Below are 22,087 nucleotides of genomic sequence, written 5' to 3'. Positions count from 1 at the left end.
TGACACAGTGAACTACAACATTCTTCTCTCTGTTCTTTCCAGGCTTGGTGTGACTGGCTCTGCTTGGAGATGGTTTCAGTCCTATCTGGATGGACGGTCCTATCAGGTGACATGGAGAGGATCCACGTCCAAACCCTGCAGACTTTCCACTGGTGTTCCACAAGGCTCAGTATTGGGCCCTCTTCTCTTTGTATACTCGTTCTCTTGTTGATGTAATATCTTCTCATGGTTTCTCCTACCACTGCTATGCTGATGACACTCAATTATTTCTTTCTTTTCCACCCTCTGATACGCAGGTCTCCAGATGCATCTCGGCATGCTTGACTGACATCGTGTCATGGATGACAGCCCACCACTTGAAGCTCAACCCCAGTAAAACCGAGCTTCTGTTCATCCCAGGTACTCCCAATCTTACCATGACCTCACTGTTTCCTTTGAGAACTCCCTGGTATCACGATCCAAAGCTGCCCAAAGCCTGGGCATAACTTTGGACAACCAGTTGTTCTCATGTTTCTAATCTAACTCCTCCTTTATAACATACGAAGGATTCGACCTTTTCTTTCGCAGGAAGCTACCCAGGTGCTTGTGCAGTCTCTTGTGATCTCAAAGCTAGATTACTGCAACTCGATACTTACTGGTCTTCCTCTAAGAGCCATCAAACCTCTACAACTTGTCCAGAATACAGGTCTTCAATCTTCCGAAGTTCACACGTTACTCCACAGCTGCGCTCCCTTCATTGGCTCCCTGTAGCACGCATCAGATTTAAAACCTTAATGCTTACCTACAAAGCCAAAAATGGACCAGCTCCTTCATACATGAGGTCAATAGTCAAAGCCCGATCCGTACCTCAAGTACTTGAAACTTCAAATACTGCTTGGCTTGAAATACCTTGCTTCAGGTCTCATGGACGACAAGCATCGTTTCTGTCCTGGCTCCAAGATGGTGGAATGAACTCCCGCTTGCTGTCCGGACAGCAGAGTCCCTTGCAGTCTTCAAATGCAGACTGAAGACCCATCTATTTGCAGAATATTTAAAGGACAACTGACATTGCTCCCTTATTGACTGACTTTAATACTTATTGTAGGGCATTATTTATGCTTTTTAACAAATCTAGCACTTATTGTTTATAGCACTTATCATTGTTTGTTTAAGATAGGCTGTATGTATTTTGCACTTCTAGGTATCAGCATTCATCCCTGTATTCTAGAGTATTCTAGTTCATTGGTATATTTAATTCTAACCTACTGTAATTGGATATATTCTATGAGTAAATGACAAAGCACTTTTGTAAGTCGCTCTGGATAAGAGCGTCTGCTAAATGCCGTAAATGTAATTTTTTTCCCCCTTGTGGTTAATGTACACTTTAAATAAATATCTTATGATCAACACCATGTGTTGTTTGTGTTGGCAAATATGCTCATATGGCCTAACTTTCACTCTCTGTAACCACTAAATAAATCTATTTACTGAAGGTTGCAATTTCTCACAGAAAAATACTTGCCACGTTTATTAACTAATGTCTTAAGGATTGCTTTATTATTCAAAACCAGTATTTGTCCACTTCAAATTGATAAATGTTAGATGGATAACTTGGAAGAATCATACATTTAACAAGCTAATAAATTAGTTGATTGATTTATAAAATTACTAATGAAGCATACAATGTTTGAATATTGAGAGTTGAGGCTGATTTGATTAGTCCCTTTTCTTCTTGATTACTCTACAAAGTGTGGGCACTACTGTGCTTTTTGTTAGTTTAGTGGCATGGTGTATAGAACTAGGATCCTCCAACATGTGTAATCCCAGTAAAGTAAAGCTGTCCATGTCCTGTATCTCATTGGGGAGAGCAGGTAAATTATTTTGCTAGCAACTCCAGAGATTTTGTGCGCCATCATTTTGTGAAAGATTTGGGCCAGGGACTACAAGGGCTTCATTGACCTCTGTAATAATCCTTAGTGGCACAAATCTCTGTTACAAAGTGAAAGTCTCAATATATCCACATCATTAAATAATAACCTATACAGTTGATCCTCCATTGCATCTGAGTGGTGGTGGTAATGCACAGTTTAGTGGTGAATTATGCAAATTGTGGGGTTTAAAATTGCTTCTGAATATTTGATGAGCAGGATGTTGATTGTCTAATCAGAAACACTGCTAATAGAACAATGTATAATGCTATATTCTACTGATGTTTCATTACAGGTAATTGATATAACTACACAGTTTATTCATTTAAATGTATAGATATTGAACTATAAACTATAAAACAGTATTTTGCAAAGCAATATGTTTGTAGCTGAGAGAACTTGTGACTGAACACTTAACCAAGGATGGAACCTAGAATGTTTTCTTCCTTTTTTTTACAGTGTTACATTGTCCTATTGCCATCACAGCTTTTTCTATAGAAGTATGAATTTTGAGAAAGATTACTGGAGTATCTCTAGTTTACATTGTGAACTCTTCAGTCCAGCAGAGAGATGCTCCACTCCTGAATCAGGCAGGTCAGTGTTATTGAGATCAAGTTCTCTCAGAAAGGGGTTTTCTGATTCAGAATGAAGCAGAGAGTTTTACTGGAGTTTCTCCTAAGATTACAGTGTGATAGTCTGAAAAAAGAAAATACATTTCAAATAACAAATTTATGCTGATTGTGAAGACCTTAAACATGTTGAGTCATTCTAAGTGAATATGTTTTAAGATTTTCAGGTGATGTATTTCCCAAATATTTCCCAAAGCACCTAAAATGCAAAGTAAATATATATGTTTGTAACAAATATGCTGGCCCGAGTGCCGATGGGCGTTGGGCAGGACGCACAGACTCCCTTGATGAAGTGACACATTTATTAATAAAAGACACGAACAACAACGGTGGCACTCATATACAACATGAATGAAATACATGACTCAGAAATAGACTATAGAAACATTGAATGAAGATTACATATGAGTTTACATATAGCAGCAGACTAACAATGACCAACAGAGTACACACACTATCAGAGATTTAAAAAGACAAAAAACACAAGACATTAAACCCCATGCAGGTGCGTACAATTACAAAGGGCATGGATACAAATAAGGTGAACCATCCTGCACACAGCAGGTGGTACCACGTGACTCACGGGGGGGCGGGGGGCATTGCATGACAGAACCCCCTCCCAAGGGGCACGGCTCTCGACGTGTCCAACCCAGGACTGCGAACCCCAAGCTGCCTTGTGCAAACATTTACACACACAAGCCATGGCTAAGCCCGGTGCCAAGCCAACACAAGGCGGGCTAGGAACCGGGAGGCCTCTCAACAGGAGGGAGGGAGGCAGGATCTCCACCTCCTTCAGGGCAGTCTGACAAGCTCTTCGTAACATGCGGGGGGCGGAGAGACATTCGCTGACAATGACCTCTCCCTAGGGACGTGGTTCCCATCACTCTCCCTTTCCGGGATAGCGAACTCAAAGCTGCCGTACATACATACACACCCAGCACAAGGCGGGCCAGGAACATCCCACCTGGCAGACCCTCACCAAATAGGGAGAAAGGCAGACTGCCTGCCTGTCTCAGGTATGTTTGTTGCTTTCCGCTTGCAGTGAAGTGGCTACAGACAAACAAGAAGCTCAAACATACACAAACAAAAGCACCTTCACAAAAACACTTTCGGCGCTGTGCTGCAGTGCCTGCAGTCAGCACAGGTGCTGTAACTGTGTCCCTGGCCTCGAGGGACACATGGGGGTGCACATCCACACCGGTTCCGACCATGCTCCTCCCCCGAACAGTCATCCTTCTCCCAGCCGCTCTAGGAGCACCCCAGAGGCGGTTTGCCTACGAGGCTTTGGGTGGACCCCTCCAGTCTCGCTGACAAGTCTGCTGAAGAGAATGGACTCGGGCTTCAGCCCTGCCCTCCGGAGATCCCACTGGCTCCACCAAATTGCCCTCTTTACAGTCGTTGTGTGGCACATCGGTCCTCCTCAGCCCAGGCTCGATAGCCCCAGCACCCCCCCCAAGAAATTCCTGGGGCTGTTCCCCTTCATCTCAGGAGTGAACTCAGACCGGTCGCAGTCCTGTCCCCAATTTCCACTGATCCAGGCAGCAGTGTGGGAAGTGCCTATGCACCTCCCACTAGGAAGTCGGTCCCTGGCCGAGGGAGCTGGCGTCCTGTGGTGGGTGGTCATTCTGTAATGAATCTGCTGGCTCGAGCGCCGATGGGCATGGAGCAGGATGCACAGATTCCCTCGATGAAGTGACACATTGAATAACAAAAGACACAAACAACAACAGTGCCACTCATATACATTTAGTTCATGCATTTAAACCCAGTCTTGATCCCTGTGTTTTGGCTGTTCATTGAATGTTTATTTTGTATGGTTATATTCCTTTGTTCTCCATGCCTTTGTGTTTACCTGGGCTTTCATATTTCTTAGCCCCATGTTTTTCCTAGCGTCTTGTTATAGCCTGATTCCCCATTTGCCTTCGTGTGTTTATCATGTATCCACATACTCTCCATGTCGGCTCTTTGACCCTGGACTGCCTTAACGACTCTGATTTTGGATTTACCCTTAAATGGATAAAGAAATAAATAAATGGATTTGCCCACCTCCTTACCTCTCACAGTTACAATGTGTGACACTTACAGAGCCCTTTTACAGTTGCTCAGTTCTGGGATCAGTCTCTCATAACCAACTCATGATGTATTGTTATTCTTCAGGTACAACTCATCCAGCAATTTCTCAGACCACTGTAGTATGTAGGCTATTGCTGAGCACTGTGCAGCAGAAATCTGCTTTGCTGAATGTTTTGTTTGTAAATACTCCTGAATCTCTATGGAGAGAGACAGGTCATTTATTTCAGTCAGACAAAGGAACAGATTTATGTATCTTTCTGCTTCTGTATATGATATAGAGGCTCCTTGCTGTCTTGATGTGTGAGTTGATTTTTTTGGCTTGGTCTTGGTCACTGAATCTCTTGCTGAAGTACTCCTCTTCTGTGTTTCATTAAATCCTTGAATTTTTGTCACACGGTTGACGTACTGAGGAGGGATTTGATTGGCTGCTTCTGGTTGGGAGGTTATCCAGATGAGAGCAGAGGGAAGTAGATCTCCTTTGATGAGATTTGTCATCAGTACCCCCACTGTTGATATAATGGTTATGTCTGATACTTTATCACACTAAAAAGTTCAGTGGAACTCTGCTTTCATCCAGCCCATCAAAGATGAACACAACATTGCACCCATCATATATTTTTGAATCAAGATCTTTGAGCTCAGGATGGAAGTCACAAATAATTTGATTAAGACAGTACTGGTCATCTTTAATCAAGTTTAAGTCCTGAAATGGAAGCACAAACATGAAATCTACATCCTGATTAGACTTTGACTCTGCCCAGTCTAGAATTAACTTTTTGTACAGTTACAGCCAGCATCACAGTTCTGAACTTTTGCACTTTCTTTGCTTTATCTAGTTTCTTTCCAGATTTAGGTACCACAGCTTTATATATTTTTTTTTTCCTTGAATGAGTTTGAATATGTCTGAGCAGTTGATTGGAGTGTCTTGAAACTGTTGCTTCCTAAATGTTTTGATCTATTTGTAAAACCTCATGTTCTTCATTCATACTTTCATTCTCTCCATCTATTATGTAGAGTTGTATATAAATCCTCTTCAGAAGGGTTTTATTTTCTTGAGTTTTCCTTCCCTCAAATAAGCACTCATACTTGTTCTTTATGCTGGTTGTGTGTGTGTGTTTGTGTGTGTGTATGTGTGTGTGTGTGTGTGTGTGTGTGTGTGTGTGGGTGGGTGTGTGTGTGTGTGTGTGTGTGTGTGTGTGTGTGTGTGTGTGTGTGTAAGACTCTGTGCAGAACATCATCCACGGGCATCCACATCATCCATCTACAGTTGTGCTGCATGGACTCTTCCATCTCTTTGTGTGGGTGTAAAACAGGGTGTGTTCTAGATCTCTTTCTGCACTGGGGACAGCCAAAGCCTCCTCATGAAGCAGACTTGTCCCAGTAGCTGCTGATACATTGTCTGCAGAACCTGTGTGGACAGCTGATGGAGACTGGATCTGTCAGAAGCTGTTCACACACTCTACACCTGGACTGATCCTGGAAATTATTCCTTTTTGTGCCAAAACAAACACAGATAGCTTGATTCTTGCAAAATTATACATAAATCAGAATACAACAAATGACAAAGGTCTTTGTCATTCCCCAATATTTATCAAGTATTGGTGTTAGGAATTAAACTTAAAAAGTAAGCATGGACATGTAACACTGAATTTTTCATATTTTATACATAACATGTAATTACTTTATTGTCTTCACATTTAACTGCAGAATATCCAATGTGTCTAACAATTGATGTCAATCAGTGTCATGGCAGCCATATTTCTCTCTCACCTCAAAGCCATCTCAGTTTCTCCTGTAGTGAAATTAGGAGGGTCACACATTGAGTGGTTACTCCTCATAGACACAAAGCTGGACTCTGGAAATTCTGCTTTAGATGTCTCTAGATACAGTCTGGAAACATAATGTTTACAAGCATACATGCACAAACAATGTTAGTAGTAGTAGGTAGACTGTTGTAGCACCCATTCTTGAATGCTATGAACTGAATTGACATAATGAAATATTTGTGTTTTAATTAAATGCTTAATAAAACACAGTCGACATTGTCTGATTCACAGCTTGCTGCAGTCTCATTTTCAGAGGCACTTTGATATATAGCTGCTCAAGAATTTATCTTAAAGTATCATAAAAGTCAACATATATCTAGCCATTTGAAGATGTTACACATTTTCACAAGGAAACAAGGACAATGGCTTTGTTAGGAAAACAGAGTGGAGAATCACCTGGTGAGATGTGGACAATAGTTGTGAATTGTATACATTTGTTTTGCTTGGAGCATCTTACGACATCCTTCCAATTCCACAAAACATTTGACAGTGGGTAAATGAAGATCGTAGTTGTAGATTATATGTGGGAGTTGGCACCTAAGGATAGTTTGTTGCAAGGATGATATACGTGGAGTCACAATAAGGTGCATCACTCATTAGCATTTGTCATTGATAAGCATAGAGTTTAAAGGCTATGCACCACCTAATGGACCTCCCTGAAGATTTCACATTATTTTAGCTACTAAAAAATGTATATGTGAATTAAAATGAAAATAACATGTTAATTTCTTTAAAAAAATCATTAATTCAAGTAAATTGATGGAAAAACCCAAAGTCACTCTGGAAATTCCAGAATGTTGCTGAGCGAGGTCACTGGTGGACTACAGCGAACAACGTCACTGTAATGTGATCCCATTAAAGTCATCCGCATTTGGATCCAAACCTACCTGTGCCCTAGCATTCTTAACAAAGGTATTACATGTAATCTTGTCTATTAACAATTGTTATAGTAGGGGTGTTTGATTAGCTAGCTAGCTACTGATTATATTTCTCATTTTAGTAGGTAGTCAAGTTTCTAGTTAACTAGTTAGCAGTGCTCCCATTTGCTATAGTTGTTCAGTATGTGTTTTTAGTAGGTTAATCATAAGTTATATGTGTTACGTTAACACTATATTATCTCTATATTAGATATATAGAGTTATATTAACTCTAGTAGTTTGAGGTGCAGTGTATTGGAGTGCGTGTGCAGGAGATGAATGTTGGTAGATGTGCTGAAGTACAAGACTGGATATTGGTAGCAGATGTAGGTAAAAAAAAAAAAAAAACAGGCCCCATGGTGTATTGCTTTAACTACACTGCAGTGTTTCAGGTACATGGAGGACTGGGCAGGTGAGTGGATTGTCGTTTATAGTCATTTTGTAATGTGGTAGGTCCAGATAGAACAGCCATATTTGTGACTTACCTCAGGTCAGTATCAGCCCCTTCAGTGCTGAAATTAGGAGGGTCAAACATTGAGTGGTTACTCTTCATAGATACACAGCTGGGCACTGGAGATTCTGTTCTAGATGCATGCAGTCTGGAAACATGTTGTTCATACACATACACAAAGTTAAATGTAGAATGTGCATTATTCAACTACTACAATTAAAGATTAACACATTGTTGATTTGCACAATGCTTATTGAGTAAACATCCACAGCGCAGGCCAGACAAGGTAAGTTAACCCTTGATAACCTTTAGATGCCCCTTTAGCAGCAACACTTCCACCAAGCATTCCCTGTAGCTGCAAATGTGATTTGCACAATGTTGAGGTGTTCCTATTCATCAATATTTCTGGAAGGCCTTGCATGCAGAGCCCTCTACAGGTAATGCCACATCATCTCGAAGCCAGTAGTCTGACACTAATCATCATCTTTTTTCATTTTCTTTTCTTGATTTACTTGTGTGCCATGGGTAATTGTATAGTTGCACATACATACAAACATACATACATATATACATACATGCATACACATTTTTTTTCCCCAAAGAACATTCCAGGTGAGTATGTGCAGTGTAATGTAGTAAGAGATGTAGAGATATTCAAAATTGTAGCAAAGTACACAGAGTTTCCAGAGAAACCGAAAGTATCAGACTGAGGTCCTTAATCAGATGTGCAAGCAAATTCTGCTGGCGATTCTGAATTAGTAGTTGAAGGAGCCAGTTTATATATGGAAAAATCGATGTTTAGATCATAATGTTCATTTTATGGGGTTCTAAATTTCCAAGAGTGTAGATGAGTACTTTTTCTTTGAGATTCCTAATTTCATTGCTGCCATAGCAATAACTGGCAATGCAAATAGATTTGTCATTAATGCAGTGTCCATTATTATTAAAATGCCTTGCCACTGGAAATAACAAATCCTTAATTCTGATGGGCCGAAGGTGTACAAGAAATTAATCAGCAAGCCTTCTCTTGGTTTCTCCAATATAAAGCTGATTACATCTCTTACAATTAATAGAGTAGACAACTCCCATAGTAATGCATGAGGAGGAATGGGTGATGATGATTGATAATTTTTTGCCAGTTATTTTAGTGGCTGGGTTAATATATTTACATGTAGCACATCTAGAATTGTTGCAGGCTACAGTACCACAGCCATTAATTGAATGATCATATATCTCACTGTTGACAAGCAGTGTCTTTGATATTATTATCTCATCTGTTGGAGATTAGTGAATTATCCTTAAAAAGGGATGTGGTCTTGGCATCATCCTGGAGGATTTTTAATTGTATAAGTATAATATTAGCTACTGCTTTATTTGTAGGATGATAAGTCAGCACCAAGGGAAGTCTTGTAGTCTTAACAGCCAATTGTTTATAGGTCAATGCGTCTACTCTCTGAACAGGTAAAACACAAGCAAAGGCATAATCTATGACTTCCTTGGGAAACCCAGTTTTGAAGATATTCACACATTTCTGTTTTGGTTAAGTTTTCTATGTTCTGGTGGAAGTCTAAATAACTGTGAGTAAGGGATTGAGTTTTAAGGGATGGAGAAATATGCTACAAATAGGAATGGGAGTCTGTAGGTTTATAATAGATGGTGGTATTTAAACAAGAATTAGCAAACTTCACTGATGCATCCAAAAAGGCTATCCTCATTCCAGGATGTGCTATACTCTATGCATATTCAAGAGCTTGGTGAAACTTGGAGAGTGATGAAATGAACAGTTAGAGGTCTTCTAATGTGCATGTAGCAATACCAAAAATGTCATCAGGGTATCTCAGAATTTGTAAATGTCCAGAATATTGCTCAAGAAAATGTTTATCAATGAATCCAACAAAAAGGTTTACATAGGATGGTCCCATTTTAGTACCCATACTAACACCATTTATTTGAGAGTAGTACTTGGAGTCAAAGGTGAAGCAGATTAGAGTTAACACAAATTCCAAGAGAAAATCTGTGGGAGGATTTTTCTCAGGTCAAGAAAATGTTTTAAAGCTCTCAAACCGTCTTCATTAGGGATGAGTTGGCTGGTAGCATTTGTTATTTCAGGTGTTCAAGGATTTGTAGAAAGGATGAAGAGTCTTTCAATCTCATCTCCCAAACAATTATATAGCTGAAGATTCCAGATGAGTAACTGCGGTGTACACACACACACACACACACACACACGCACACATACACACATACACACACACACACACACGCACACACACACACACACACACACACGCTCACACACACACACACACACACACACACACACACACACACACACACACACACACACACACACACACACATCATTCAGTCTTATTACAACTCAATTTGTGTCTCAACTCAAATCAGTACCAGTTCCTCCTGTATTGAAACTAGGAGGATCAAACATTGAGTGGTCACTTTTCATAGACACACAGCTCGGCTGTGGAGATTCTGCTCTGGATGTCTGCAGTCTGGAAACATAATTTTGAAAGAGGTAATTGATCACAATGCAGTTTTCTTCCAGTTCACATTTAGCTTTTAACTATACTGTTACTATATGTGGCAGCTTGATACTCCCATGAATAATATACCCTTGTATGATACGTGAACAAGGAAGTCCAAGGAATTCTCTGTAGACCTTCAAGACAGGATTGTATCGAGGAACAGATCCGGGGAAGGGTACAGAAAAATTTCTGCTGCATTGAAGGTCCCAATGAGCATAGTGGCCTCCATCATCCGTAAATGGAAGAAGTTTGGAACCACCAGGACTCTTCCTAGAGCTGGCCGCCTGGCCAATCTGACTGATCGGGGTAGAAGGGCCATAATGATGTATTTCATGATCAAGTATTTCATGATCTGTTACTACAGTGTATGCTGCTCTTTTGACCCCTGTGTCATCCCTGCTTGCTGACCCATCCACATAGAGGCATAGGTCTGGGTTACTTATGGCTTCTTCAAAGAGATCAACCTGCAGTGTACATACTTCAGCTAAGACTGCTGTGCAGTCATGTGGATCCCCATCGTCCTCCGTAGGAAGGAGTGTAGCTGGGTTCAGTGTTATACACCTTTTGACAGTTACATTAGGCATATCTAAGAGGGTAGTGTGGTATCTCAGCCACCGCTGGGCTGATAAGTGTGACACTCTTTGGTCCTGCAGTATTCGGTGTACTGCATGTGGGACTAAAACAGTAAGAGGGGAGTATGGCACTATATCTCTTGAGGCTAGTATAGCATCTCGGTAGCTGCTATTGCTCTGAAGCAGGCTGGTAGCCCTCATGCTACCGTGTCTAATTTTGCCGAGAAGTAAGCTACCGGTCTTTGATGTGTGCCATGTTTCTGGCATAGAACCGATGTCATATAACCACCTTTCTCATCTACCATCTGAGTGAAAGGTTTGTTGGGATCTGGTAAACCTAAGGAAGGCAGGCGTTGTAGTGCTTGCTTCAATTCTACAAATGCCTTTTCTGCCTTTGGAGTCCAGGCCAGCTGCATCACATTCCTGGCTTTAGTGGGAATGATGGCTTGTAACGGTCCCTCCAATTCTGCATAGGATGGAATAAACATGCGACAGTAGGAACACATGCCCAGGAAAGACAATACCTGTTTTTTTGTGGTCGGTTTAGATAGCGAAATTATAGCTTGTGCTCGGCTGTGAGACAGCCTGTGTGTATTCCCCTTAATGATATGCCCCAAGAAAGTTACTTCCTCTTTACAGTTCTGTAATTTTGCTCTACTAGCTTTATGCCCTTCTGCAGCTAAATGTTTCAATGGGCATAAAGTGGCTTGCTTGCACAACTCCTCTGTTGGCGCTGCTAATAATAAATCATCCACGTATTGCAGCAGAGTTGTGCCTGCAGGAAGGGTAAGACCTTCAAAGCTTTGTCTTAATGCTGCATTATAAATGGTCGGCGACTCACAATAGCCCAGACAGAGGCGCATAAACATGTAGGGTTTTCCTTCAAAGGAAAAAGCAAACCAATAATGGCTATCTGGATGTACTGGTACGCTAAAGAAAGCATTCGCCAGATCCACAATGGTGACCCATTGACTGTCATGCGGTATTTGTGATAATATGGTGTGCGGATTTGGCACTTCAGGCGCCCTTGCTTGTACTGCTGCATTTACTGCTTGTAAATCTTGTACAAATCTCCACTCATCACACCCTGGTTTCCTCACAGGAAATATGGGGGTACAGACAGGTGAGGATGGGCATGGTATTTTTACACCGGCGTCTCGAAGGGATTGGAATACTGGCCTAATACCTTCTATAACCTCCTTTTTCAATGGGTATTGGGGTTGTTTCAGTCTGTATGTGCCCTTTGGCATAATCTGCACTGGCTCACAATTTTTGATTAATCCCACATCATTTTTCCCTTTAGCCCATAAGATATCCAATACCTCGCTCAAATAATTATCATGCTCGGATTCCGATGCTACAAAGTTAGTCAAGGGTACACTCTGATGAGGTGAGGTAAGCTCTACAGTTCTGTTAGCCGTAATTACATAGGGCAGAGTTATTCGGAATGCATCTACTCCTGCATTATAGTGAATAGTGGGTTGTTCAGTGGGTCCCATCTGTGGAGATGACTCATTTGTCTTATCCACAGTCCCACCTCTCACCATTGTCTAAAAGGATTACTTCTTCTTAGTGAGACATGGGGGATGGAGTACTCAACATCATACCACCGTTTCTGTTCATCGGACAGTTCAGCTTGCGCAGCTACAAAATTATCGTCCCAATATAAATATTTAGTTCTAATGGTCTCTAGGTTTTTATGACGGAAGAAAGCTTCCATGTACTGCTCGTCTGGACCATCGGAAACATATGCAGTCACATGCAAACATTCAGCATTCATATAGTTAAATTTACCTTTAGTTGTCCTTCTGGCGGTTTCGAACATGCGTTCGGTTATTTTCCCTGACCCACCTTGCAACCCCCACTCGTAAATATATCCCAGCTCTCCCTCTCCCAGCTGCACCATCTGTGCACTGGCTTCACCCCTTTGAGTCCCTTTGGGGAGCTTACTAAAGTACAACTCAATTTGCACATCAAATCTTGAGCCAGCAGGTTGATCGGGCACACAGAGGAAATAAGGCACCCATGTCAAAATTTTTGTTCCCCCACCTGACATTGGAGAGGCGCAGGCATTCTTTCATGCACCACCTTTCCACTAGCACCCATTATGGACACCATCCTATTAGTAATTGGTACATTAAACCCTTTGGCTTGATTTACTGAGTGTGTTGCACCGCTATCTACTAAAAACATCAATTGTTTGCTGTTAACAGTTAAGATAACTTGAGGTAATGCTAGGGGACCCTTAGTTAATTGCTGAGAATACATAGAATACAAATCTGGAACTTCCCTTTTTTCTGATGGGGTTGGTGGTCCCTCACAGCCGTCCCGCCTCTCCTCTGCCCGTCAGTCCACCTCTTCCAGATTGTTTCTCGTGGCTTGGCCATCTGGGTCTGGACAATCTCTGAAAAATGTCACGTCTGAGCAACAGGGGCCTCACTATCAGCAGGCTACTGATTCACTTTACTTTGCACCGTCGTAACAAAGCTATTTTAAGTACTTCTGAAATATTCTTATGCTAGAGGAGAACTCCCGAATGGCCGCACAGAGGGAAATAAGTGTCTGTGTACTTACACAATTAGTTGCTCTCTCCCACTCACGGTTCTTTTTTGAAGATGAGGCAGGCACCGCAAGATGAGGGAAAATACCTTCACTCTGGCAGTACTTTTCCCTAAATGGGTGTTCCCTCCCAGCTCAGCCTTGCCAAGGAGTGTCCTTAGTGAAGTGTTGATTTTCCCCCTTCAGCGGTGGAGCTGCTCATCCTGCCAACTAGGCCAAATTGTGATGGAAAAATGAGAGCAAATCAAACACAGACAGCTTTATGCACTGAGTAGTAAAAAGTAAAAGTTTACTGAGTTCTGTCCCCTGTATAACAGAGTAAGAGAACTGCCCCGCAGTACAGTCCCCCTCCCCTTATATACAGAACAGAAGAAAGAGAAAAAAAGAAAAAGAAACGACTCCTACAGGGTATCTGCTAATTCATGTTTTGGTTAGCCTGAGCGCTGAAGGCTTCTTCTATCTCTATGGTTAGAACAGTATGTGAGCAGCTGGTGTCCCTGACTCACACGCTTATCTGCAGACTGTTATGCTGTGACCATAGAAACATAAAGCAAAGTAAAATAAAGCAAAGTAAATTTCCACAAAATGAAGCAAACTAAATTCCCACGATATCTACTTAATGTATTCAGATGCCTCATTACTGCTAAGTATTTATTCAACCTAAAAAAGACCATTCAAAATAGTGTCTGCAATATAATTAATTCCCAATAATGTATGGTATTACAATTGATTAATATGAAAATGTATTCAATTTCAAATTGAGAGAGAGTATGAGACATAGCAAATGAGAGAGACAGAAAGAGAGACAGAGAGTGAGGGTATGTGTGAAAGAGAGACAGGAAGAGTAAGCGAGGCCAAGAAAAAAAAACAAAAACGAAAGTGTATGTGCAAGAGGAAAGGTGTATGAGGAAAGTAATACAATGGTTTATTCATATCTTACTGAATTGCTTTATATATAATTTAAAGGCTCTAATTATGAAGCTCTAATCTGTGTATGAGAGAGAGAGAAGAGTGAGAGTGAAAATAGAGGAGATGAGGTTGAAACATTAAAGGGTCTGATTTTGTGTGTGCTTTTTTATCTAGTGTGGAGAATGCCGGGAAGAACAGAATCAACGAGGGCCTAAGACAATGTAAAAGCAGCACTCAGTGTTCAGTACAGTGTACATACATGTACAGTATTTTCCACTAATGTTTCTTCTACTGTGCAGATGCACATGAGCTCACACTGGACCCAAACACAGCAAACAACCGTCTGTATCTTTCTGAAGGGAATAGAAAGGTGACATCTGTGAGAAAGCAGCATTCATATCCTGATCATCTAGAGAGATTTGATTCCGGTGAGCAGGTGCTGTGTAAGGAGAGTCTGTGTGAATGCTATTACTGGCTGAGGCTGAGTGGAGTGGGAGGGTTGTTATAGCAGTGACTTATAAAGGAATCAATAGGAAAGGTCGCATGGGAGACTGGATTTGAATACAACAACAAGTCATGGAGTCCGGACTGCTCTAATAACAGATGCGCTGCCTGTCACAACAAGAAGGACACTGACGTGCCTGTGCCCCCTCATGCTCCAAAAGAGTAGGAGTGTATCTGGACTGGCCGGCTGGCACACTGTCATTCTACAGTGTCTCCTCTGACACACAGAAACTCATCCACTCTTACACATTCGCTGAGCCCCTCTATGCAGGGTTTAGGGTTAGTATTGATTCCTGTGTGTGTGTGTGTGTGTGTGTGTGTGAGTGAGAGTAGCTTTCCGTGTCCCATGTTCTGTGTTTTCAGTAAAGTTTAATTTGCCATTTAGCAGATATGCATTGTTGATCAGTAGGAATTAGTTCTGTTTGGCCAGCATTGCTTAGTCCGGAATCATCAACTTAGCAGTCAGCGCCAAAGTAAGAAACGACTGGCTACAGAAGCAACAGCTCCTACTAGAACATCACAAGGCTTACTAGATCTACACTCGGGTACCACAGTTCTAAACAGAAGCAGCTGGTGCTGGCGCTCTTGAATCCTTCACAATCCCTTCTGGATGTTTATAGAGTTGTTGCAGTGCCAGAAGTCAAAAAGTAAAAAGGTCGCTAGCCAAAGGGACAAACACATTAAATATTTGGCATGTGTGGATGATGCATGGCAATTCTTTGAAAACATAGGTTAAATAGGCAGACATAAATAGGAAACATATAGAAAGATTCAGTAATCAGGGGAGGCAGATCAAAGAAGCTGGCTGCAATTGGTGGAACCATGTGGATTGACAGATGGACTGCTGGTAGGTGGCTAATGGGGAATGTAGTCAGGCAGAGGCAGTGAGCATGACCTGTTCATTATTCCACTGGCATCTCTATGGTAAATATTCTTAATTATGTTCCATATAGAAATAAATATTACCTAAAAAGAATAATATAAATAATACAATTGAAAATAATAACAGCAAACATGCCTAGCTAGCCAACTTGATGAATTTAGCTACTGCCCCCCAGGAAGCTTCTTTGTATAGTGCTTATAGCTTTTGATTGGTTAGTTCCACATACCAGAGTCATCTGTTTATCCTTCATTTACTGCATCATATAATGCTTAACTTACTTTGATGGTGATGAGCCAATAAAGATTTCATTAATTAATTACACATTATACTATATTCTGGTCATTACATTACTTTTTTGGCATGTTTCTCTTCTTTCTTCCCTCACCCCCTTCTTGTTTTTGTCCATCATTTCTTTCATGCTCACATTTTGGCATCTATTTCTGTCTCTTTCACTTCTTCACACACATACAAATTTAAGAGAGTAACAGTGAGAGACAAGTATTTTGGTTTATAATTTAGTAAAGAGCAGGTACAAATGAGCTGAGAACATCTGTTGGTTTAGTGTTGGTTCTATGTTGCTGATGTGAAATGAGACTATATAAGCAGTAAAATGCCTCCCTAAAGGACTGTTGAACTGCAGTTGATTTCTGTATATAAGTTAATTATGTTGTGGAATTCTAAAATATTAAATGTAGAAAGAACTTGGAAAAGTTTTCCTTCTATATTTCTGTTTGACACATTTGTAGATGCTTTGTATTGTATGGATGTAATTTTATCTTTAAAAATAAATAAAATTAAAATCAAATAACAAAATCACACATGCACATAAAATGGAGAGTAGGAAAAAGAGATTAGAAGACAGACACATCACAAATCTAAACTATAATACTGTACTATATAATGCTCTACATCACAACTTCACTCCCATGCATAGTCACTGATGTTAGCATTACCATACCCATTGGTGTATATTGTTAGCCTTTGCCTACCTTACTTTATATATATTGAATATTGTTTGTCTTGTACATAATCTGTGTATTTCTTGTATGTTGTGTATTTTCTGCATATTGACTGTATTACTTGAACGTTATCAACAGTCAGAAACAAATTCCTTGTGTTTGGCAGCATACTTGGTCAATAAACCTAATTCTGAAATGTATGCCAAGTCCATGTAATAATATATATGTAATAGACCAAACGAAGCCTATTGGAAGCATTTGATTTGTACCCCTCCATAGCCAGAATGAAAATGTGTTCTCATTTAAAATAATCACTGGAATACAAAGGAAGAAGACTATGAGGAGACAACATAGGGAGTTTGAGCTGGAGATTAATGCACACATGACAGGACAGCAGAGTGAGGAGGATGGTCATTACTGCACACATGTCCAGACAGCAGAGTGAGGAGGCTGGTGATTAGTGCACACATGACCAGACAGCAGAGTGAGAAGGCTGGTCAGTTGTGCACACATGTCCAGACAGCAGAGTGAGAAGGCTGGTGATTAGTACACACATGACAGGACAGTATACTCAGCATCTGGACAAGCCTGCTCTCCACCCAAGAGGTAGACCCAGAGGTGGTAAAAGGATCACAGTGTATAAGAAAAGTCAAATTTCTTCTTCCTCACCTATTATTTACCCATAATAATGCTGTACTCTTAACAATGCATATTATAAAAATATGATTTCTCCTATAGCTATAGCTCTGTCCTCTACTTCTTTCTGGTTTTGGACTACTTTCTTTAACATTTCCCATTGTGAAACAAGAAACTAAATGGGAAACATTAGTATGAATAGTTTTTTTTTTCTTTCTTTTTTTCCCCCAAGAGTGTGTCCAACTGCATATTGACTATAGAATTATAGATTACATACTGGTTATTATAAAACATGATAATAACTAATGTCATGTATAACAATACACTTGTTTTTCATTTAGACCCTTTGAAACATTTACTTTATTGTATGTAAAGGAAAAACATTTAATTTTAGTATGAAATTTGCATTTGGTCCACAGACATATTTTAAGTATTGTATACAGCATACATTCATCCATTCATATTCCAAACCAATCTAATTCTGGGTCATGGGGGGTGGAGCCTATTCTGAGAGCACAAGATGGGAACTAACCCTGGGCAGCATGCCAGACCATCACAAGGCATGACGAACTAACTTAAATGTGGCCAGTGTTCACATTTATCCTATTTTTAAAAAATATTCATGACATTATACTCATTCACATAACACTCACAGAGCTTTTCTGCAGTTGTACACAGCTGGTATCAGTCTCCTGTAACCCTCCTCTGATGTATTGAATTTCTTCAGGTCCACCTCATCCAGCACTTCCTCTGACATCTGCATTAAGAAAGTTATAGCTGAACACAGTCCAGGAGAGAGCTTGCTTTGGGATTCTTTATCTGATTGTAGATATTGCTGAATCTCCCTGGAGAGGGACTGGTCATGTATTTCAGTCAGACAGAGGAAGAGATTGTTGGATTTCTCAGTAAGAATGCTTTCTGTTTTTATTTGTTTTTTGATGTACTGGACTGCCTTGAATTTCTGCACAGAGACAGTTTTCCCAAGTCCTGCAATTCCTTTAGTCAGAACCGTTCTGAGCTTTGGCATTTCTGGTCCTTTATCTTCTTTTTCTTCTGTGTGTCTGACACCTTCAACCATCACAGCTCTAATGTTCTCTTCTTCCATTTCTTTTTTAAGATCTTGTACAGTTTTAAAGATGTCAGAGCAGTTGATTGGAATGTCTTGTAACAGTTGTTTCCTGAGTGTTTTCTCCATCTGAGTGTTTCCTGAGTGTTTTCACCTCATGTTCTTCATCCACACTTTCACTCTCTCCCTCTATGATGTAGAGCTGTGTGTAAATCTGGTTCAAGAGGGTTTTATTCTCTTGTGTATTGATTCCCTCAAATAAGCTCTCATACTTGTTCTTCATGCTGGTTTTGTGGGTGTGTAAGACTCTATGCAGTAAATCATGCACTGGAGTGTGACAGTCGTGCTGCATGGCCTCTTCCATGTCTTTGTGTGGGTGTAGAAGAGGACGGGTTCTAGATCTCTCTGCACTGTGGACAGCCAAACCCTCCTGCTGAAGAAGACTGGTCCCAGTAGCTGCTGATACTGCACTGTCTGCAGAACCTGTGTCCACAGCTGATGGAGACTGGATCTGTCAGAAGCTGCTCACACACTCCACACCTGGACTGATCTTGTAGTTCATCATCTTCCCTCCTGTTAATAGAAACAAAGAGGAAGAGTCAGGATGAAAGAGAGAGGATAAAATAAATACATGAATCAGACTGAAACACAAGGCATTTTAGTCATTATTTCATATATACATTGTGATACACTCTGACATTGCATGTGTGTGTGTGTGTGTGTGTGTGTGTGTGTGGGTGGGTGTGTCTGTTGTAAAGGAAATACTATGTGCTTCAGTGATTCACATACATTCAGCACTATCCTGTTCCCTAGGAAAAATGTTTATGTAAGCAAAGAACTTTAAGGGAGTGAGACCGTAGATTAGATAAGCAGGAAGATGTCTCTCGTTTTATTGCCTGCAATCGCTTTATTGCCTGCCATTGCTTTATTGCCTGCAATTAAGGGATGACAGTCAAGCAAGATTCTTACCAGCCGGCCTGAAAGAGATAAGCAACGCTTCTGTGATTGGTCAAGGCATACAGTTAGAATTGTATATCAAGCAATGCTCTGTATGACTCGGGGCTTCTCTTGGTAGTGAGCCCCACACTCTGCGGAATCTTTCTTTTCTATTAAAACCTTTTTTACTTATTATCCACATCTGACTCCCCGTTTCATTGAATTTCCACCACACTGTTTTAGTATATACCGCACAGGACACAGCACTTAATAACATGTCCAGTTCTACAGGCAGCATATCTACTGCTCACTCAGGATCAGCGTTTATGCTCTGGGCTATGAATGACTACGAACCAGAATAGACATTTGTTTTAAAGGACACAGAATCTCTGTACTCCTTTATGTTTCATGTTATTAACATGTCTAATTCAATGTTTAAACCTCTTTTTTCATGTAAACACGCTTCACTTTTCATAGACATACAGCTGGGATCTGGAAATTCTGCTCTCTGGTTCCCCCATCTGTTGATATTAGATGGAAAATAATTCAGATGAAGTGCAGCATGAGGACTGAAAATAATACACTTGATAATAATACACACGTTAGGTGGTTCATCAGAGGAGGCAAGGGAGGATGTGCCCGGTCAAATGTCTGGTTTAAATAATCAATCCAATCCGTCATGTGTCATTAACTTTTACATGCCTATGTAGGAGTGTGGTGTGGTCAAGTATTGTCTACTGTGCAGAAACACAACCAATGAACCAGCGAATGATTAAAATGGGTCGAAAATGCTGTAACAGTTCTGTGAGGAACAATTGCTTCAGAGTAACTGTGATGTGCGTAGTTAAGAGGGAGCACATATGTATTAATGAGGACATTAGTGTGGGTACACTGAAAGGCTCGTTTATTTTATAGACTGACCATACCAAGCCAGCTCACATGGCAACTAATGTTCCATATATACATAAAGGAAACAGTATGAAGCACCATAACGGCATTACTGAAAATGCTGAGAAGGCTAGGGAAACTGCTGTGCTTCAGTGTGTACAGAAAAAGACAAGCATTTGCAAATGTCAGCCTTAGCAGAAATTTAGTGGCTGATTGGGTGAACGAGCTAGCCTCTGACTCTCTTGCAGGATGTTACTGAGCCTCTACATGTCTCAGCTGTCATGGCTACTCCCACCACCACCTGAGGTCCTGTAGCCCACCACACCTCCACCATTGCCCTTAATGGACATTCTCTTGCAGGATAGGATGCACACCATCAGGACAAGACTAGCACCTCTAGAAAGATGGACTAGACATTATTTGCTTATTTTTTTCATTTTTTAATTTATATTTCTCATAAAAATGTTATTTTTGTAGTGACCATTGTCGTTCAGAGGATGCCCACCCCCCTTTGAGTCTTGGTTCCTCTCAAGGTTTCTTCCTCATGCTCTAGGGAGGTTTTCCTTGCCACTCTCACCATTGGCTTGTTTACTGGGGGCTTAGACTTGGACAGTTGTAAAGCTGCTTTGGGACAACATCTGTTGTAAAAAGTGATATATAAATAAATGTTGATTGATTGATTGATCTAAAAGAGCAGCTCACTGAAAAGGGAAATGACTTTTTAGCTTATTTTCTTGCTTCTGATGAGAGCTCTGATACTACTGACACAGCTCAATTGTCAGATTGCAACAAAGGAAAGATGCCACATGTCCAGTTTAAGCAAATATGTACATATAAAAAATATCTACATCCTGAAGATGTTTGAAGAGGTTTAACAGTTATAGCCTGTCTATGTAAACTGGTAATGAGCTCCACCTGCCAGTTTTTGAATGCCAATAGAGTTGAAATTTCTTCACCAATGTGTTTATTCGCTCGATAATTAATGTATTAATTCATATAGTTCTTAGCTAGCTAGATGTTTATTAGACCTAGCAATAGTGACCATGGTTAGGTACTTCAGACGACATACTTTAAATGGGCAATTAGCTAGTTAGCTAGTGTCATTACCTACAGCAGGAATATGGCAAGGAGCAATGTAATTTTGTGTTGCTGACGGACACTGTATGACTACACTCGAAATCCGATTATTATTATACTATTTCGAGAAAAAGTTTAATATTGCACTGCTTTAGCGTTGAAGCTTGGATAGTTTGAACTTTATTCATCAAACTCTGGTTTTATGTTACTTGATTTTAATGAACTACATTACAGAGCTACAATCTACTGGCAATTATGTGGCAACATAACAATCAGAATGTAACATACATGTTAACATCTAGATTTTAAAAACATTTAAAATCATAATAAACAACTAGCTAGAAATTTGAGTCTTGAATTTTCAAATGGAAAATGTGTAGAATCCCTAATGCCAAGTCAGGCCTCCTCTATTATCATTTTAATATATTTTTCAATCGCTGCACCTTTAATTTATTGGTTGATTATTCAAATCACAATAATTAAGACACAGGTGATAAGTATGCAGGGTGTGGATACACAAGGGCAGACAGATCAGAGCAAAAACAAAAAGAACCACATGCAGCTAAGTACTTTGCGAACCTGATTTAGTGTACGTGTCACAGTGCATGTCCAGGAGGCAGCAATTTGAGTTATGAGATGCACCCCATGACATGTTTGGTTCTTCAAATGCCTTACTCACAATTGCATAATTTTTAGCAAATTACTTTTTACTTAAATAATTAATTAATTAATTAATTAATTTACAAAACTCT

At 40.3% G+C, this 22,087-nt stretch overlaps 1 protein-coding gene across 3 annotated transcripts; it reads right to left on the bottom strand.

Annotated features, from left to right (window-relative positions):
• Positions 1 to 2,842: 2,842 nt before the first annotated feature.
• On the bottom strand, positions 2,843 to 13,773 carry LOC145652124 (uncharacterized). Of its 3 annotated transcripts, none has more exons than XR_014118338.1 (4): positions 13,493 to 13,773; positions 7,838 to 13,338; positions 6,832 to 6,972; positions 2,843 to 6,499 (listed from the first exon to the last, which is right to left on the bottom strand). XR_014118338.1 is itself a non-coding variant. In XM_081701685.1 (4 exons), exons 1-4 carry the CDS (start codon positions 7,903 to 7,905, stop codon positions 5,969 to 5,971), a joined length of 459 nt encoding a protein of 152 aa, XP_081557811.1. In that variant the 5' UTR covers positions 7,906 to 13,773; the 3' UTR covers positions 2,843 to 5,968. The 3 variants fall into 3 exon arrangements, 1 of the variants encoding a protein (XP_081557811.1); XR_014118339.1 differs by having other exon boundaries at positions 7,838 to 13,322; XM_081701685.1 differs by having other exon boundaries at positions 2,843 to 6,098; positions 6,380 to 6,499; positions 7,838 to 13,773.
• Between the last annotated feature and the right edge of the window lie 8,314 nt (positions 13,774 to 22,087).

This window comes from Electrophorus electricus, chromosome 18 (genome assembly GCF_041902795.1).
Source record: "Electrophorus electricus isolate QZ-2024a chromosome 18, ASM4190279v1, whole genome shotgun sequence".
Lineage (NCBI taxonomy): Eukaryota > Metazoa > Chordata > Actinopteri > Gymnotiformes > Gymnotidae > Electrophorus > Electrophorus electricus.
Note: the sequence above shows the minus strand (reverse complement) of the source record. Positions and strands in the feature narration are given on the sequence as shown.

Coding starts and splice junctions, on each gene's coding strand:
- LOC145652124 (XM_081701685.1), bottom strand. CDS start 7,905: ATGAAGAGTAACCACTCAATGTTTGACCCTCCTAATTTCAGCACTGAA. Junction 6,973..7,837: donor GGGGCTGATACTGACCTGAG/GTAAGTCACAAA, acceptor AACTATCCTTAG/GTGCCAACTCCCACATATAA. Junction 6,099..6,379: donor GAAACTGAGATGGCTTTGAG/GTGAGAGAGAAA, acceptor TGGCACAAAAAG/GAATAATTTCCAGGATCAGT.